Genomic DNA, 18626 nt, shown 5'->3' on the forward strand with positions numbered 1-18626 from the left:
ACCAATAACAGGAAATCTGGACAAACCTCCTAATTCTTCATGAGGGCCGATCTCAACAAAATGTCTCCAGGACACATTTTCAACCGAAAAACAATTTGAAGAGTTTGCACTGGGACATTATTTTAATTCAAGTAACCCCTTTTGTTTATTTGTTGTTATTCTCAAAAGTATTTTTTGACTACTTTAATACACAATTATACTGAATAAGCTATAACAGAGTGATTTTTAAAGACATGACATCATGCAGAATAAAGAGAACCTCATTGTGTTGACATTACAGTATCACAGATGTCACATCTTTTGATTTTGCAGTAAATTTTAACCCAGACATTTAAAATCTCTACTTAAAATGTAAACTTATTCAAGTCTTTCTACCAATTCGTTTTAACATCACTAACATTGAGATGTTGGCAAGCAAAAGAGATTCAGACCGATACATCATGAAGCACATAACCGGACGCCTGCGGCCCAGAGCCTCCCGATGCAAACATTACTGACGCTCACTGAACTCCAAATTCCTCCCAGCTGCTTAAGACATCAACACACACACACACACACACACACACACACACACACACACACACACACACACACACACACACACACTCACAGACTCCACCTGACTGCGTCTGGAGAGACATCTCCTGTCACACCACCACCAGCTTCAAACATTAACTTCTCCATGAAGTGGTAAACTCATCTCTGACCATCTATTGAGTCTCAGGCCGTGTCCGAAAACCCTCAGAGTTCATCCTGCGGCCAATGTGACAGACGAGACACGCTTGGACATTTTGTAATGACATCATCGTTTTGATGTGTGAGGATAGTGACAACCAAATGCCCCCAACGGTCAGCTGTAAGAAATCTGTGTTGTCTGGACATCTTGACATGGATCTTTATTTTCTTCAAACATGAACACTTTTTGGTTTTTATGAGCCCCAGGGTCTCTCTCTCTCTGTCACTTAAATGCTGTGCATGCAACCCGTGCGCGTTTGTGAGATTTTCAGCAAACCTGTCACAAAAACAGCACTAGTTTTGTGGTTTAGTTTGGTGACGACAGCAGCACAGAAACATGTTTCATCTTTAAACAAAATGTAATATCAAGTAGATTTAGTCCAGGGCAAAGGTACACACGTGTAATATCCAGATGACACAGACATACACAAGCTAAGGGACGTTTCATCCTGACACCGAAGAGACTCGACACCTGCACGCTTCACTACACGACTTCACTGGAGAAGACAGCAGTATTGATCTGTCCTGATGTGACTGAAAACCCTCGACAGCTTCACAAAACACACGCTGAATGATCAACATATGACACAAAGCACAATCGCTTACCTGCCGTACAGCTTTCATCATTTCTGCGCTATAATAAATGAAAAGCACATGATGTTGACATGACGCTCACCAGGTTGCCCACAGACAGCATCTTGTTGAACTCGTCGGTCATGGGATAATGTTCCAGTGCCATGAAGAGCGTGTTGAGGACAATGCAGATGGTGATGGCCAGATCCAGGAAGGGATCCATCACCATTATCGTCACCCATTCCTTCAGTTTCAGCCAGTCGGGAGAACACGTCCACACCAGATACTTGTGAGCGAACACGTACCAGCACGGGTGAAACCTCTGCTGAGCTTCCTCCAGCTCTGTTAAAACAAACATGAGTCACATCTACAATCCTGTGGCTTAAATTCACAGTGAACACAAACTTTGGAATTTATATACTGCCAAATGTATACATATAAATATGAGTTCACCATGTTTACGTAGTGTTCTCTCTTTACCATTGTAAAACCACTGTATGTTAATAAAAATCAGACAACTGCAATATAACACACATAGGGGGTTAATTCAATCTTTAAAGTATCATTTCATAAGTATTCATTTAGATTATATGTATTTTAGATTTATTTTATTGAAGAAATTACTTCACTATTTAAATACAAAAATACGTTTTGTCATTCAATTATTCAAGTGAAACAAATGAAATGACAAATGAAATAAAAAGTACACTAAGCCTCTCTCTTTTCTCAACAGGTAGTGGTCTGGCTTTTGTTGAAACTAGTAACTTTGTATTAGCACCCAATGTACTATTGATCTTTTATGACATATCGATTATTGCTCCCTGAACTCTTTGTAAGTCACTTTGGATAAAAGCGTCTGCTACATGTAAATGTAGTTCTGTAAATACAGTAGGCTGTTTATAGTTGCCAAGCAACGCAGCATCTTGCCTTGTTAAACTGAACATACAATCATACTGTAGATGTGCAGCTCATCCAATTGGAATTTAGATCTGAAGAATTCAATTTCAAATAAAACTGAACGAACAAGGTGAAATAGACAGATTAGGTTGATTCATTAAATAAAATCCCAATTTAATTCTGAAAAAATAGTTGACAAAGCCTTTATGTATAATGCATAATAAAGGGTTTTTAAATGGTATGATGCATTATAATTGTTCATAATGTGTGTTGAAATACATGAAATGTTGTTGTAGAGAATTATAAGCAAATTCAAAATGCAAATTCTATTAACTGTAGTTGCAATTTTCCACATGACATTACAATGCATTATAAGGTGCATTACGAGGCATTCAAACTACTTTTATAAATCATTATACACATACACATTTAAAAAAGTAATACCAATTGTTCTTCTAGAATCGTCCAGAGGTCAAAACAAGCTTAACATGCGGTGGACACAGCGATGTAATGAGAAATGAAACAAACACGGAAGTCTCCCGCATGTGGATGTGCGGCAGTAATGTGCTCCAAACTCCTGCGATGAGCCAAGCGCCGGTGTCATTCACGGCAGCAGGTGCAGTTGACCTGTCACACTTCATCTCATCACACTGACCAGCAAACACCACAACATTCAACTCTCTCCTTCTTCTTCTTCTTGTTAAGTTATGAAACTCATTTTCACAGCGTTCTTTTGCATGGTTTTCCTAGAAAATTACAACGCTCATTTCTTTTTATAAAAGCCCAACCTGAGCACTTGTGTCAGCGTTTCATGTACAAATAAAACAGCGAGCGTCATCTATGGCTGCCGTGTCACCTGACAACACAGGCTCATTACGGTACACTCGGTCCTGCCGTGTCAGCGCTCACACGCGTGATAACACGGATTGGCATTTTCACATGCTAGCAGATCTAAACTCAGAACGCTTTGTGCTCAGACCCTCTACTGTTAGCAACTTTTGTGCTGACCAACCGAATGAGAGCGAAATACAACATATGGGCCATTTTTGATAATAGATGACATTTCCACAGCACAGATACCCGTCTGTTTTAACATAACACTCCAGCCGAACAAATGAATGTATGTGTACGTATCTCATAATACGAATCCTGCCATGTAAAAATGTGAGATTAAGGTTTGTTGTTAGAGAAAGACTTTCCCAGAAACACCATCACAAACAAAGAAAACTAAACGCTGAATGATGTACAAAAACTCTCTTAAACTACAAGAACCCTTTTCTGTGTAAGACGGCTCAAGTCAGGTGATGTCACAGTCTGCTCGTGTTCCGACGCAGCAGTGGGGGGGTAACACCTAGACACTGAAAACAACAGCAAGTGACATCTCATGGGGCGATATTAACCGCGAGCAGATGGAGACGCTCCGGCTGTCCTTGCACGCACCTCGCAGGAAAATATTTCCTGTGGATTTCGCCGGTGCCGAAACGTTTGAGAACTAGAATCTCATCACGGCCTCAGCGCCGGCTCGCTCGTAGCTGTTGTCGGGTGGTTTGTGTGGAGTTGTACGTCTGTCTTACCTTCCATGGCATCAGTGATGTAGCTGGTGGCGCTCAGGGTCCGGTCTCGACCCACCTGGGGCAGCTGGGGCAGAAGCATACTGCTCAGCTCATTGGTGGAGTTGTGACCCTGTAAAACGAAATGTGAACAAACTGAGACGTTTGCAGATAAAACGGCTCAGACGAGTTGTGTTTCCTTTAAGTATCAACTTAGTCACAGATGTTTCTTTTAATCTTAAAAGAAATGAAAACGTGTAGTTGTTAAATTCATGAAGAGTTTGGAGGTTTAAATGAATGTAGACCGTAGAGGTCAAATCATCTGGATTTGAGTAAATGTGATGAGAAATGTTTGAGTTGATATTGAGATCTTCACTAATATTGAGATCTTTCGATGACAGACGAGACAAATCTCGGCTCAGTTTGACAGACTGTTGACATCTCTTCTCAAACTCTCATGACAGACACATTTCTGAGAAATATCTGACACACACATGAGACTTGTGCTCTCCACTTGATTTCTGAAAATAATTAAGAGACTTTTGATGTTGCAGTTTCTGGGAAAATCTAAAGTCTGAGTGCTTTTAAAAATAACAGCACGTCTCTCTTCAACAAGACACATAAATGGACAATCATTCCTGTCTGTAGCAGAGAAAACCTCAGAGTAACCATTGTGATGTTAAAACTGCTAAAACACACAAACACGCAAATCATCAGACAACACTCAAACAGATAACAGATATTGTTACTATGGGAATCTGTTGAAAATGATGTTAATTTCTGTCAAACACTCTTACAGCGGATGTTTTCATGTCTACTGTATGATGGTGGTCTGTAAGAATGACCCTCTGATTGTATAATGCGTTTCTGATGGCAGGTATGACGCAGGAGTGCTTTATCACAGCCCACCGAACGCCCACCGCTGCCGGAAAACACCACTGGGCCACACGCTAACTCTTATTCAACATCTGTTGCTATGTTACCATGGCTGCATCGCCAAGACAACAGGGTTTCCATGCCTCACTCCAGAATCCAGACAGCTTTATGAGGATGTCTGATATTTTTGGCACAGCGCTTTTACTTTCAGTTTGGTACAAAAAAATATGAATGCGAAAACCTAAATGTCAGATGGGGAAAAAGAGAGATCTTTAAAGTCTCCGCTGTTTCTCTAAGAAAGAAACGAGATTATATGTGACCCTGGACAACAAAACCAGTCTTATGGGTACATTTTTGGAAATTTAGATTTTTACATAATCTGAAAGCTGAAGAATAAAGCTTTCTACTGATGTATGGGATATTGTTAGGATTTGACTATAAATGGGGGAGATAGAACCGTTTAAAACTCTGGAATCTGAGGGGGTTGAAAAAAACGAAATATTGCAACTTAAGACCAGTTTGTGATCCAGTGTAACATATTTGAGACAAATATGAACAAATTGAGACGTTTGCTAAAGTGATTTGAAAAAAAGATAACAGTATGTTATAGTATTTACTAGAGTAACCGGAAGTCAAATATTTTAATGTTTTGAGCCTTCCTAAAATGAATATTAAAGTACGGAATTTATTACAGTTTATCTATTTACTAAAGTTCATAGAGACTTGTGCTGAGGTGGCTTGGGCATCAGTTACGGATGCCTACTGGACGCCTTCCCCGGAAGGTGCTCCGGGCCCGTCCGACCGGGAGGAGACCCCGGGGAAGACCTAGGACACGCTGGTGGGACTATGTCTCCCGGCTGGCCTGGGAACGCCTCGGTGTCCCCCCGGAAGAGCTGGAGGAAGTGTCTAGGGTGAGGGATGTCTGGGCATCTCTGCTTAGACTGCTGCCCCCGCGACCCGGCCCCGGATAAGCGGTAGAAAATGAATGAATGAATGAATAAAGTTCATACTAGAGGAGAATGTGGTGTGTAACTAGTTATGAAGTTATTAGATACTGTAATTCAATTACTTTTCCCTTGATAAAGTAAGGGATTACTTTTGTGCAATAGTGGAATTGAGAGTCTAACTTTAAACTCTGTGCTTTAATCTATAATTCCCACATTTGTTCAACTTTGTTCAGCTAATAATACATTACATGTCAATGCTGAAAGGTTAAAAATTTGAAAAAGCATTTTCCAAAATCTGCATGTCTGTAGTTTAAGGAGAATAAAATATATCTTAATATATCCTTTTAGATCTTGATTCTTTTGGTATGATGTGAGGATCTTAATGTGGCTCCATGCACAAATTGCACCCATTTTCAAGGTTGGAAAACCAGACGTGGGTCCCGTCAAAGACACTCACACTTTCCTCTTTGACCTTCTCCATGGTGCAGGCTGGAAGTGGAGACAGCGGCCCCTGACTGGAGATTCCGTTCTGATCGATGGCCACGAACAGTTTCCCGTTCAGACTGGGGAAGAAGAACTGCGAGCTGTGACTGCAGGTGCTCAGAGCGCTCGTCCGTCGCCGGTTCCAGGGCAGAGCCAGCGAGCCGCCGCGGCTGTCCGCGTCTCCGTGATTGCTAAACTCGTCATCTGCGAAATCCAGCTCGGAGTCCTTGTTCAGCGGTCGGAAGTTAAAGATGCTGCCCTGACTTTCACGCCTGGCCCGCAGGGAGAGAGTTCGGACCAGCAGAGAATGTGTTTGCTAAAGGAAATTACAGACAAACATAAGCTGTAGATAAAAATGACCATTAAGTAATAAAACATTCAATTTTAGGTCATATTTTAAAGGAGGAGAATATTGAAGTTGAAGTACCTTCATTCCCTCAATAGCGTCCAGCTTTGTGGTTTTGCCGTCTTCTGTCCCCTCTGACATCGGCCTCGAGCTTTTCCTCCGGTCCAGATTTCCTCTGTTGTCCTGTGAGGAGAAGGGCGACACGTCTGCCGTCAGGATTGATTCAGTTTCCTGTGCTTTCTGAGCCATCTGCAGAAGCAGACAACACGAGGTGGCACGTGTACATGACGTTTCAATATCTCCCTCTCTTCAGTCTAACGTGTTAAACCCCTTTTCATACCTGTTGCTCTTTCTTCAGCTGCTCCATAGCCTGTTGAAACTCTTGTTCTTTCTGGAGGGCTTCAGCGATGGTGGCCTGGTTTTGCTCCTCATAGGCCATGGCCACCACAGCCAGAATCAGATTCACCAGATAGAAAGATCCCAGAAAGATCACCACCACGAAAAACACCATGTAAGCCTTTCCCGCTGACCTCAGAGTCTGTTAAAACACAAGAAAACAGAAAAGTCTGTCATGACCGTTTCTCTCTGAATGTCATGATGTGTGTCAGGTGGAAATCTTGTCATTGGATGTTAAGAAAAATGATGAACATGCACAGCACAGTTATCCTGAGTACCAGATGTGTGTTTGAATAGAGAACCACTGACATGATGATACAGGTTTTCCCAGTAATCTTGAGTCATCAGTCTGAAGAGCGAGAGAAAAGCCCAGCCGAAGGTGTCGAAACTCGTGTAGCCGTAGTTTGGGTTCCGGCCCGTCTTCATACATTCAAAACCATCCGGACATTTCCTGAAGACCAGAGGAAGAAACTTTGTCACAAAATGGATTATTATAATTCACTTTAATTATTGAAATATTTCTGTTAATAGAAATCAAATCTAATTTAGGCCTAAACATTACTTGAAAAACTGAGATTAAATGAAAATGTAAAATGAGATCGAGCCATAAATTTCCAATAAATGAAAAACGAAATAAAAAAACAATTAAATTGTTAATAATTACATTGAAAATTACCTAAATAAAAAAAGTTAAATTAAAATGTAAATAACTCGCTACAAGTTTGGTTGTGAACGCTTTTAGAAAAACCAAAACTATTTAACTTCTTTGTTTCAACTTTTTGCGCAATATAAAGCTCTTGAAATGCTGTTGTCAAGTACCACAAACTGTTATACAGAAGACCGTTTTAAAATGCGAATGAGCCTTGAAATATTTCCTTGATCCATCAGGAACTACATAAAACACATCAATCTCTGAAAACCAATACAAAGTCTTTGCCAGAGCTCATCAATAATCGATCTGATTTCTGATAGGATCCCATATCATCATCTGATCACGTGATCAGTTCTGGAAAGATGACGGTCACGGGGTCTCATGACAGGTTCTCTGAGCGGTGGCCATGAGAGGCTGGTGGCGCCAGCACTCGTACCCATTTCTTCATCCCCTGCCAGGCATCTCTTACCAGTCTCGCTCGACCCGGGCAGGCGGCAAGCGGCTCTCAGCAGGCTGGCATGCTGAAAGCGTGAGGGTGTGGATGACGGACGCTATCGCACTCAGACACCTCGCAGTGTCCCTGAAGGACGTGCTAATGGATGGGCCCCACTTCAATTCGATTTGGACGGGGGCCTTGGACCCCAGACACGCTGATATCAGCTGCCGTTTCCTTTCTTGAGCAGGAACGCAATGTCAGAACGTGCACTCGGACCCCAAACCCTGAGACCGACGGAATTTACAGCGGCTGCCCGAACAAAAGAATGAAATAATTCCTTTAGGTGTCCACAAAAAATACAAGTTTGATTTACATGAAAAGCTAAATTGCAAATATGCTTGAAAACAAGAAAACTTAACTACATTTTTCTTCCAGTTATAAACTAATTTTCATGATTACATTTTTCGATATTTCCATTTTCTTTTGTGAAAGGCACTCAAGAAATAAACTGTAATCGGATGTAAATAAAATATTAGTAAAGCAGCAAACTTTACATTGAAAACAGGATCTATAAAGAGAATGATTATTGTAGTTAACTCCTGTCAATGATCTGTCGATGGGTATCTGACATTGAAGATGGGTACAGAACCCAAACTGAAAACACCTGGAGAATTCATGCAAGAAGCCCCCTCACTCATCACGATGGCAGGTGCGATCACGTTGCAGGGGCACAAAGTCTATTTTGGTCAGCAGAGAGTCCCGCTGCCGTGTTCGGGTCTGGAGAATGACAAACAGCATCACCGGCCGTGTCTACATAACTGTTGTGATGTTATGAGCCAAGATGTCCTCAAGGTTTCTTCCTCTGGGAGTCTAATCTCTGAATGTTTCTGGATCAGGTGGCGCTTCTGATCCACTGGAGTCACGTAGACAAACGTATCACTATAACACTGTACAGTCACTAAATACAAAGAGAAGGTTCAGATGACGAGAAATCAATGCTTTATGATCTAAAGACACATCACGGTAATATGAAAGAGAAGCACGAGCCTTTAACATCCGCCTGACGGCTGGAGAAACAGCTGATGCGATCAGGTTTATTGTCTGCCATCTTATCATAGGGCATAAACCTTTAAACCCCAAAAACTTTAAATGACTTTATAGTGATTTGGACAGATAAGAATCAGAAACATGACAAGAACAGGACCAGATGATGTCTGAAGATGTCCTGCGTGGACTTTCGTCTGTGAATCTGCTTTATTCTGCAGCAAAAATATAAATGTGCCTGAGAACACCTCTTTGCTCTCGTTTACATGGATGTTTTATTAGTCTGATTATTTGCTGAAAAACGATGATCTCAGATACAGTAGGTGTGTGTCACTTGCTATCCTATTAATATATTGGCGTCAAATGCAAAACACTGTTACGTGGACGTATTTTATGGTCCTTCTGTGCTGAGATGAATATAGAAATATGATGGCTCTCATTGCGTTTGCACTGTTTCTGTATGAAGGTAAAGAGCAGAGACGGCTGACAGCGAGCTGTGTTGACGGTAAAGCTTCAGACTGTCATGTTTACCATCAATTTGCGCTTAAGGTGTGTGACAGAAGCCCATGCGCACCTTGGTCAGAGCATCATAAATGCATTTAAGATGTTAACATGTCTTCTCACTGCGATTAAAACGGGCAAACGCCACATATCTTACTGCGATTATGAGCTTAATCACACTATTTCAATCGCATGATTGAGTTGACATGAGGTAAAGTGTAATCGCAATATTGCCAAAACCCATAATGCCATTATGAGGGTGCATGTAAACATATTGTTGACATCTGTTCTGAAACTTTTTCTGACTCTTTTATCAGGAGTTTATTTATTTATTGTTTCTTACTTAACGCCATTCGAGCATCTAAGTCTATATTCATGGCAAGAACCAGTCAGGTCTGAGTTGGCGGAGGGACAATTTGGACTCCACATTTAAACTCATTGATGTATAGGAGAAATAACCTCATCTGTTATTCTTCTTTTTTTCTATTTATCTGCTAAAACATTGAACTTTGTGGTCTTTCTGTTGTGAAATCTGACCAGACACTACACTACAACCATCTGATCAATGGACTCACTGCTTTCCAAATGCTTTGCAACCTCATTCCTCTAGAGAAATTATAGTCAGATCATATACAGGTCAGGAAAAATCTTGTCCTCTTCCCAAAATTTCATGAGGTGGTTGGCAGCAAGCCTGAGACGGAAGTGGTGCGGTTGAAGGAGGTGAAACGGGGTGAACGGGTTGTGTTGTTTATAAAACGCCACCAGGCTTCATCTCAGGTCTCTATCCAGGTTCACAAGGTGACCAGAGAACTCCGCCTGCACACTAACAATGGCTAAAATAAGACAACTGGATTAATTCATCTAATTGATCCCAGAGGGGGAAAAATTCAACAAAGGAAACAAACAGACGGATGCACGGAACAGCAGAACAAACCTGCACACACAGACACACACGTTCATCCAATTCATCTCATCCGATCTTTATTATTTCAATATTTTAATAGTGTATTTTGTGTTGATATTGTATAAACATAAAATAAATACATGAGATTAAATGGCACTGTCTTCAGACAAAATGTAAAGTTAAAAATCTTCAACGGTAAGAGAAACTAAATAGAAAAAATAATTAGAGATAAGAAAATAATTATAGTGAGCTGAAGGTCATGTAAGCTTTCACTTAGAAACAATGACACCGTTAATCTGAAAGGAAAACAACCGCATGTTTCTGTGTCTGACCCATCTGAAAGCACTGCTGAGGTCAAATCAAGAGCTTTGAAAATAAAAACATAAAGCGGGTTTATTAATGGACACTTGTTTTAATGGCCGTACACGAACACCCTGTAATTACTGCGGCTTCACATTCAATGTTTAGACTTCAAGAAAATCACTGAGTGATTGGTGAAATTGGGCTCTTTGTCAGTATGAGTGTTTGGAAGCACAGCTGAAGGTCAACTGGTCATTCGAAGACCATTACATCACACCGAGAGATACCATTCAACATCAGTTTGTATTTATAACCATTAGCCAAAGACAAACTGGAATGAAATGTATTACACATGACGTTATCTCATCATTCTCTGCTATGGAGAGTCACTAACAAAACAGCTTTACCAGTAACCCCACATTTTGTGGCACATTGCATTTTCAAATAATCCAAAGCATTTCATGGCTATTCATAACTATTCATAAGGTGGCTAATTTGTATGAATTCTTTCATACGTTTTAGTCTGATCTGGTTCAAGGGGTGATGCTTCATTATTGCTTTCTTTATTAGTATATTATGAGTCACCTTGTAAAACAATCATAATTCCAGTAAAATCAGATTGAATAATCTCTCTCTCTCTCTCTCTCTGTCTACAGATTCTAGAAGCTTCTGTTTTGTGAAGTGTTTAACAGGCATGCATCACAAGCGCTTGTCTCAGATTTCATTGGCGCTTTTATCTGACTTGGACACAAGGCTGTTATCACAACACAAGACGGTCTGATGTGTGTTTGTGTCTTTGATGTTACAATCAACATTTACAGACTGTGTCGTAATTCACATCAACAGCACATCAGACAGAAAAACCTTCACACCGCCGTCCAATAACTCAAAACACTTTCCATTAAGTGTTTGGTGTACATCCTGAATGAAATATCACGTCATGGGCATTAAAATAACATTTAATCCATTTGAGATGTAACAGAATGAGAGAGGCTACTGTTCACACAGCAGACATCTCTAAACACGATTACAGGTCAGACAGAATGACCGGAGCTCTAAGTGAAATCCAAGAAGCCTTGGAGAGAAGATGAAGCCTTGAGAGCATTAAACTCTGTCTCCTCTCCACCGTCTCGCTGGATACTTCCATTGACAACATTTTATATTCCAGCATGATGTTTTGATGATAAGAGAATAAAACAATTACTCTCTGCCTCTGTCAGCACTGTATCAGTTTGTTGAAATGTGATTTTGTTTTAACCTGGCAGACAACATAACAGACAAAACAACAACCACATAAAAACACCTAACATATACCTAGCAACCATCTTACAACCACATAAAAACGCCCAACTTGCAGCTAACAACAACCTTAAAACCATCAAACATACACCTAGAAACCAACTAACATACAGTAAACCTAGCAACCATTTAACAACCACATAAAAACACCTAACAACCACCTAAAAACCACCATTACATACAACTAGCAACCGTCCAACAACCACCTAAAAACCACCTTACATAGGCCTTCCAACCATCTAACAACCACCTAAAAACCATCTAACATACACCTAGCAATCATCTAAAAAAAACCTAACAACCACCTAAAAAACATCAAACATACACCTAGCAACCAACTAACATACAGTAAACCTAGCAACCATTTAACAACCACATAAAAACACCTAACAACCACCTAAAAACCACCATTACATACAACTAGCAACCGTCCAACAACCACCTAAAAACCACCTAACATAGACCTTCCAACCATCTAACAACCACCTAAAAACCATCTGACATACACCTAGCAATCATGTAAAAAAAAACTAACAACCACCTAAAAACCATCTGACATACACCTAGCAACCAACTAACATACAGTAAACCTAGCAACCATTTAACAACCACATAAAAACACCTAACAACCACCTAAAAACCACCATTACATACAACTAGCAACCGTCCAACAACCACCTAAAAACCACCTAACATAGACCTTCCAACCATCTAACAACCACCTAAAAACCATCTGACATACACCTAGCAATCATCTAAAAAAAACCTAACAACCACCTAAAAACCATCTACCATACACCTAGCAACCAACGAAAGACAACCTAACATACAGTACACCTATCAAACTTCTAACAACCACCCTAGCAACCATCTTACAACCACCTAAAAACCACCTAAAATACACCTAGCAACCATCTAACACCCAATTAAAGACCACCTAACAACAATCTAACAACCACCCAAAAACCATCTGACATACACCTAGCAACCAACGAAAGACCACCTAACATACAGTACCCCATCAACCTTCTAACAACCACCTAAAAAAACATCTAACAACCACCTAGCAACCATCTTACATACACCTTAAAACTACCTAACAACAAACTAACAACCACCTAGCAACCATCTAACATCCACCTTAAAACTACCTAACAACAAACTAACAACCACCTAGCAACCATCTTACATACACCTTAAAACTACCTAACAACAAACTAACAACCACCTAAAAACCATCTGACATACACCTAGCAACCAACAAAAGACCACCTAACGTACAGTACCCCTATCAACCTTCTAACAGTCACCTAGCAACCACCTAACATACACCTAGCAACCATCTAAAACCACCTAAAAACCTCCTAACAACAATCTAACGACCACCATAAAAATATCTGACATATACCTAGCAACCAACTTACAGCCACCTAAAACCCACCTAACATACACCTAGCAACCATCTAACAACCACCTAACAACAATCTAACGACCATCAAAAAAACATCTGACATACACCTCGCAACCAACGGACGCCACCTAATATCCACCTATGAACCATATGCCAATAATATGCGAATAGCAACTAATTTAAATATTGTGAGAATTGCCCCTTATACTGAAGTGTTACACAATCATCTAACAATCACCATCAAACATCCACCTAGCAACCATCTAACAACCACCTACCTGTAACACACACTTAGCAAACATTTAGCATCTACCTAGCAACCTCCCAGCAAATGCCACACACAAACCCCAGTGTTGCTGAAACACATACAATAGCTAACATGTTTAAATAGACTTTATTTCAATCCTCTTCAAAGAGTCAACTGAGCACATTCGATAAAATACGACTCTGACCCGGACCTGATGTTCACTTACCCAGCATCACTTGCGTTTCCACATATTAAGGCGTCCTTAGCTCCTTCCACTTTGAAGTAATTGTCTGAAAGCATAAAGAACAGATTCTGAGCAAATCCTCATCATTAATGAACCATAAGCAGCAGATCTGCGTCTATCATCATGATGTGCCGGATGAGTGAATTTCTAAACTGCATACAGTACATTTAACACTTGCATTTCTCCCTTAGGAGTTATAACACAACGCTTGCAGTTGAGTTATAGGAGGTGAAATGTACACTGCAGGGTGAACCTGTGGTTTTTTTGTCCCATTTAAAGAGAGTGACGGAGAGATTAGATGTACAGCCTCAGGTCTGTCTCTCTGCCCAGGCGGACACAGACCTCCATTTTATCTCGTCTCATTTTCACGCTTTTGTCCATTGGCTCCGGGCTGGAGAGCCGAGGGGCAGCAGGGGGAAACTCCAGCGCTCCCGGTTGGCAGACGGCCCTCCAGCTGTCTACATTCTGTGTTCCAGCAAAGCCTTAAACATTTACCAGCGCAAGCCGGACCGCCGTAAAACTTACGTACTGTCTTTAACAGACATCATTCAGAGGCTTTTGACTATAAACACAGTTAAGTTACTGTAGACTTGTCAAACTTCCAGTGCTAATTAAAACCTGTTAAAGGCAAGAGGAACTTATGGCTTCTGGACATTTCAATAATTAGCATACCATGACAAAGCATACGAGCGTCTCTATTTCCGTCTGTGTCCTACATCTGCGTACTGCAGGTCAACGTATTGAGAGCCAACGCTGTCCTAATTGCTATTCTAATGAAATGAGACCAACCAAAAATAAGACTAAATCTCAGCTAGACATCAGGTTCTGACAGCATTGTCATTCAACAGATACAACCTGAGACATCATTTGAACATGATTGTGACATATCAAGACCCGTGACCACTGAAGCCCACACCACTGACCTTCATTAGTGAGAAAATCATCCACCGAAGACCAAGTTCTGTTATTGCAGATAAAAGTGCTGTTGTAATATGAAGGTATGGTGGTGTTGAGACAGTGCGCTGGGCTACGGACGCATTTCTGTCGCAGGTTTCCCATGAAGAGCTGCAGGCCGATGAGAGCAAACACGCTGAGGCAGAAGACGGTGAGGATCATGACGTCAGCCAGCTTCTTCACCGACTGAATCAGAGCACCAACGATAGTCTTCAGACCTGATCCACACACACAGACGCATGAAGAACAGCATATATTCGAATCATTTTCATTTTTCAAACATAAATCTATACAATTCTTCATAATATACATCAAATCTGAGAGTCACGCCAGAGTTGTGGTACGTTTAGAAATAAGAGTCTTCATTCCAAAAGAATGTGAATTGAGACACGTTCAATTACCCGTTACATTCTGAATATGGCCAACTCTGGATCACACATCAAACCAGAATAAAAAAAAGAATAGTGCACTAAAATACAACTGACTTAGTTACACTTAGAGTAGTGCACTTCCATGAGTGTCATTAAAGGGCTCTATTTTACACAATTAATATCGTCGCTGTCCTTCTGAAATCTCTGATGTCCAGATTCTCAGTTTTTCAGGAAATGAAATATTGATCAAATACTTTTATTGGCTAGATATTTGCAGAACCCAGTGACAAGCGTAAAGCGTGACTAACAATAATGATTTATCATTATTGCCGAAACATGGAGTTACAAGGTTTCAGAAGGATGATATACTATAAAAATATAGTCTTTTGTACATCTGCTCATAGTGTCTTCAAAAGTACAATTAGTACTTTTTTAGATCTAAGGAATTTTTTGTATATTAAGTACACAATTAGTACGTGAAAACAGACCACTTGAAATATATATTTTAGTGTAAATACATTTTAGTGCACTTTTTTTTCACCTGGGAGCAAACACAGCACAAGACATCTAGAGTCATCTATACAAACATTTGTGAGTGCAGCAAGCACACAAAATGTGACAGATTACACTTCTATGGATAGAGAAACATACTTCCAGAAATACATGCAGTACATGGATCATACAAGTAACGGATAATCCAAGGCTAGCCGGGCATTAATGGATTTGAATGCACGACGTGGGTGCCTCTGTTAAATGCACTAAAATCCTTTTAGGCAAGGCTATCCGTGGATTATCCGGTTTATACAATGGTCATTTGCCAAGTTGTTTTTTACAAATTGTCGTTTACAGTGTCATTTTTGAGTGGTAACTACCCGTGCATTGAGTGGTTTTAATGCACACCTTCCAGCCAATCAGAATTGAGTATTCAAACACACCATAGTATGATCGAATTTACAGTATATATTTTTTTTGATATACTGTATCTATGGCATATGATCTCGTTCCATAGAAAGTGTATTCTGTGTATGATCACACAACATGCAGACATGCTAAGTCACACACCGCTAGCGCTACTCATGCGTGTTACATGTTAACCACTACAGTCCAATGAGACGTTTTGAGTGAGTTCACTAAAGCTCTGAAGCTTGACAGGGGAAAGTTACCGGAGAGATCTACACTGATGTCATTTCACTTGTGTGTGTGAGAGAGATCGACCTACTAACATACACCTGTAGGTTCAGTTAGTGTGTTTACAGCTTCTGTGACGCTCATGATAAAGAGCTGACAGTAATCTGGACAATTGACATCTTTTAATTTAATATAATCCTGTTTAAACCGACTTCACCAAACTGGTTAAACTGGAAGAACAGCTGGTATTTGATTTCAGCAGGTGAGGTAAATATGAAACACACTTCATGTCCTGTCTATCGAGCATCAACTCAAAAGTCTCATTCCCTACGTTCTGCATTTCCGCGATTCCAAGAATAATTTGGAACTGAAGGAAATGTCCGGTAGGTGTTTGGTCATCCAGTATCAAGGCAGGCCTTGCTGTCTGTCGGCCTCTCACCTGGGATGACTGAGATAGTTTTCAGCGCTCGCAGAACCCTGAATGTCCGTAACGCTGAGACATTGCCCAGGTCCACAAACTCAGTAACATATCTGCAATAAGCCAGCACATAGAATGACAACAACACCAACAAGAGACCAACAAACACACTGTTGAATGATGCAGCGTGACGTTTCAGGTGGTGAAAGAAACGATACGAGGGGAATCGGATGCAGTTCGGCTCCCGAGTGGTATTTTTTGGCACAAGACTGCACACATAGCAACACGGTGACTTTTCTCTGCCGTCGCAGATTTAGAAACCTCTTACCTGGGATTACGGAAATTGTTTTCAGAGCTCGGAGGACCCTGAACGTTCGGAGGGCTTGTAGATTGCCTACTTTAATAAACTCAGTTAGAAACCTGCAGAGTCACATTACAATTATATGGACAAACAAAAGAAAAGAGAACAAAAATACAAGCTCATTTGATGTTGTCTTAAAGGAACAGTTCACCTCAAAATCAAATCTCTGTCAGATACTTCGAAGTTCTCAGTTTTGAGGGGAACTGCCCCAATAAATTGTTGCAGATCAGGGCAGCAGGTTTGATTTAGAAAATTAGGCCAATTAAATTACATGGACGCATGTCGGCGAGGGGAGATGTGGGTAATCCAGACGCTGACACATTCAAGATACATCACACGATGAATAACATCACGTTTTGCCGTATCGCTGGACGCTGGTGGTTAGCGTTTCTGATTTATCCGCCGCTCTATCTGCTGTCATGAGTCTGGCTTTAATGAAGTCAAGAGGGGCGACCAGCGTCCCTGTCAACAGCCCGTGACTTACTGCATCTGCTCGGGCCTGACACTGTTGAAACATCCGGTTCAAGGACGACCGGTCAGTTGAAGTCGGAGAAATAAAGTCTTAAAGGCCAACAAGAAATAAGCAGTCCATCACTGGAGCAAGAGGTTACCGCCAGGCATCTCTAACATCTACACGCTCGAGGAACCTTGTGAGTTACAGATAAATTCATGACGGGGGGGGTTGGATGTTAAATGACTGTTGTATGAGATGAAACTCTGAATTGCGTTTCTGACTTCTGCTCGCCTGTTGCGACGTAGCATAAAAATGTTTAATATATTGGTGCAAATATTTCTTCTTGAAATCTACACGTTTGTTATCTGCTACGCCTGTGCAAGAGTAAATATAGGTGAATATATAATTCATGTATTTATCTAGTATCAACAATATGGCTATTTGGCAATAACACGGCTTTATTTTGAACTATATCAGTAAAGTTGACATTGAAAAAATTTCTACATTAAAACAGAAAGATCTCAAAAACATTAACAGTCATGAGCAAGAAAAGTTGAGCAATAATACATGTGTAACCACGAAAAATCTAACATTCTGCTTTACACCAAAAATGTTTAAAGGGGATGAGCAACAGTGTGTCATGCATTCTGTCTTCTTAGCACTGTTAAACCGGCCGTCTTCTCATGCTTGACATGGTCAACTTATCAAAAAACAGTAGTAAGAGAGAGAGAGCACTGCGTTCGCGAAGTTCAGCTGTTTGTTCACGGCATTTCAGTGATGAATGTTATATAAACGGTGGATGTAACACTGATTTTGGAGATTGTTTGACACTGGTAGATGGTGCAGTCCCAGCGCTAAAAGATGCCGGAGTTGAACCGCACACGGTAAATTAAACGGAGTCATATGTCTGTGTTTTGTTGGCAATGGCTTTAGTTCCGCCCCCACATCCCTCCCACACGTGTCGTATGTTTTCGGAAATAATCGAACAGCTGTATCTGGCAGCATAGGGACCAATCCTCACTATTAACAAGTTGCTTATTAGCATGCATTTTATTAGAATATTGCTGTTTATTAGTACTTGCAGTTTCTGCATGACCAT

At 40.7% G+C, this 18626-nt stretch overlaps 1 protein-coding gene across 1 annotated transcript in view; it reads right to left on the reverse strand.

Moving 5' to 3' along the window:
* scn5lab (sodium channel, voltage gated, type V-like, alpha b) overlaps nucleotides 1-18626 on the reverse strand; it is a gene marked incomplete at its 3' end in the record, with an annotated part of 67423 nt that overhangs the window by 39995 nt on the left and 8802 nt on the right. The window contains exons 5-13 of the mRNA XM_079488347.1: nucleotides 16734-16825; nucleotides 14765-15013; nucleotides 13824-13887; nucleotides 7113-7254; nucleotides 6748-6945; nucleotides 6489-6656; nucleotides 6036-6377; nucleotides 3780-3888; nucleotides 1412-1650 (exon numbers count right to left, since the gene is read on the reverse strand). Of these exons, the coding sequence (XP_079344473.1) occupies nucleotides 1412-1650; nucleotides 3780-3888; nucleotides 6036-6377; nucleotides 6489-6656; nucleotides 6748-6945; nucleotides 7113-7254; nucleotides 13824-13887; nucleotides 14765-15013; nucleotides 16734-16825 (1603 nt within the window). The remainder of the gene's footprint in view (nucleotides 1-1411; nucleotides 1651-3779; nucleotides 3889-6035; nucleotides 6378-6488; nucleotides 6657-6747; nucleotides 6946-7112; nucleotides 7255-13823; nucleotides 13888-14764; nucleotides 15014-16733; nucleotides 16826-18626) is intronic.

Source organism: Barbatula barbatula (assembly GCF_947034865.1).
Source record: "Barbatula barbatula genome assembly, chromosome: 23".
In the NCBI taxonomy this organism is placed as follows: Eukaryota; Metazoa; Chordata; class Actinopteri; order Cypriniformes; family Nemacheilidae; genus Barbatula; species Barbatula barbatula.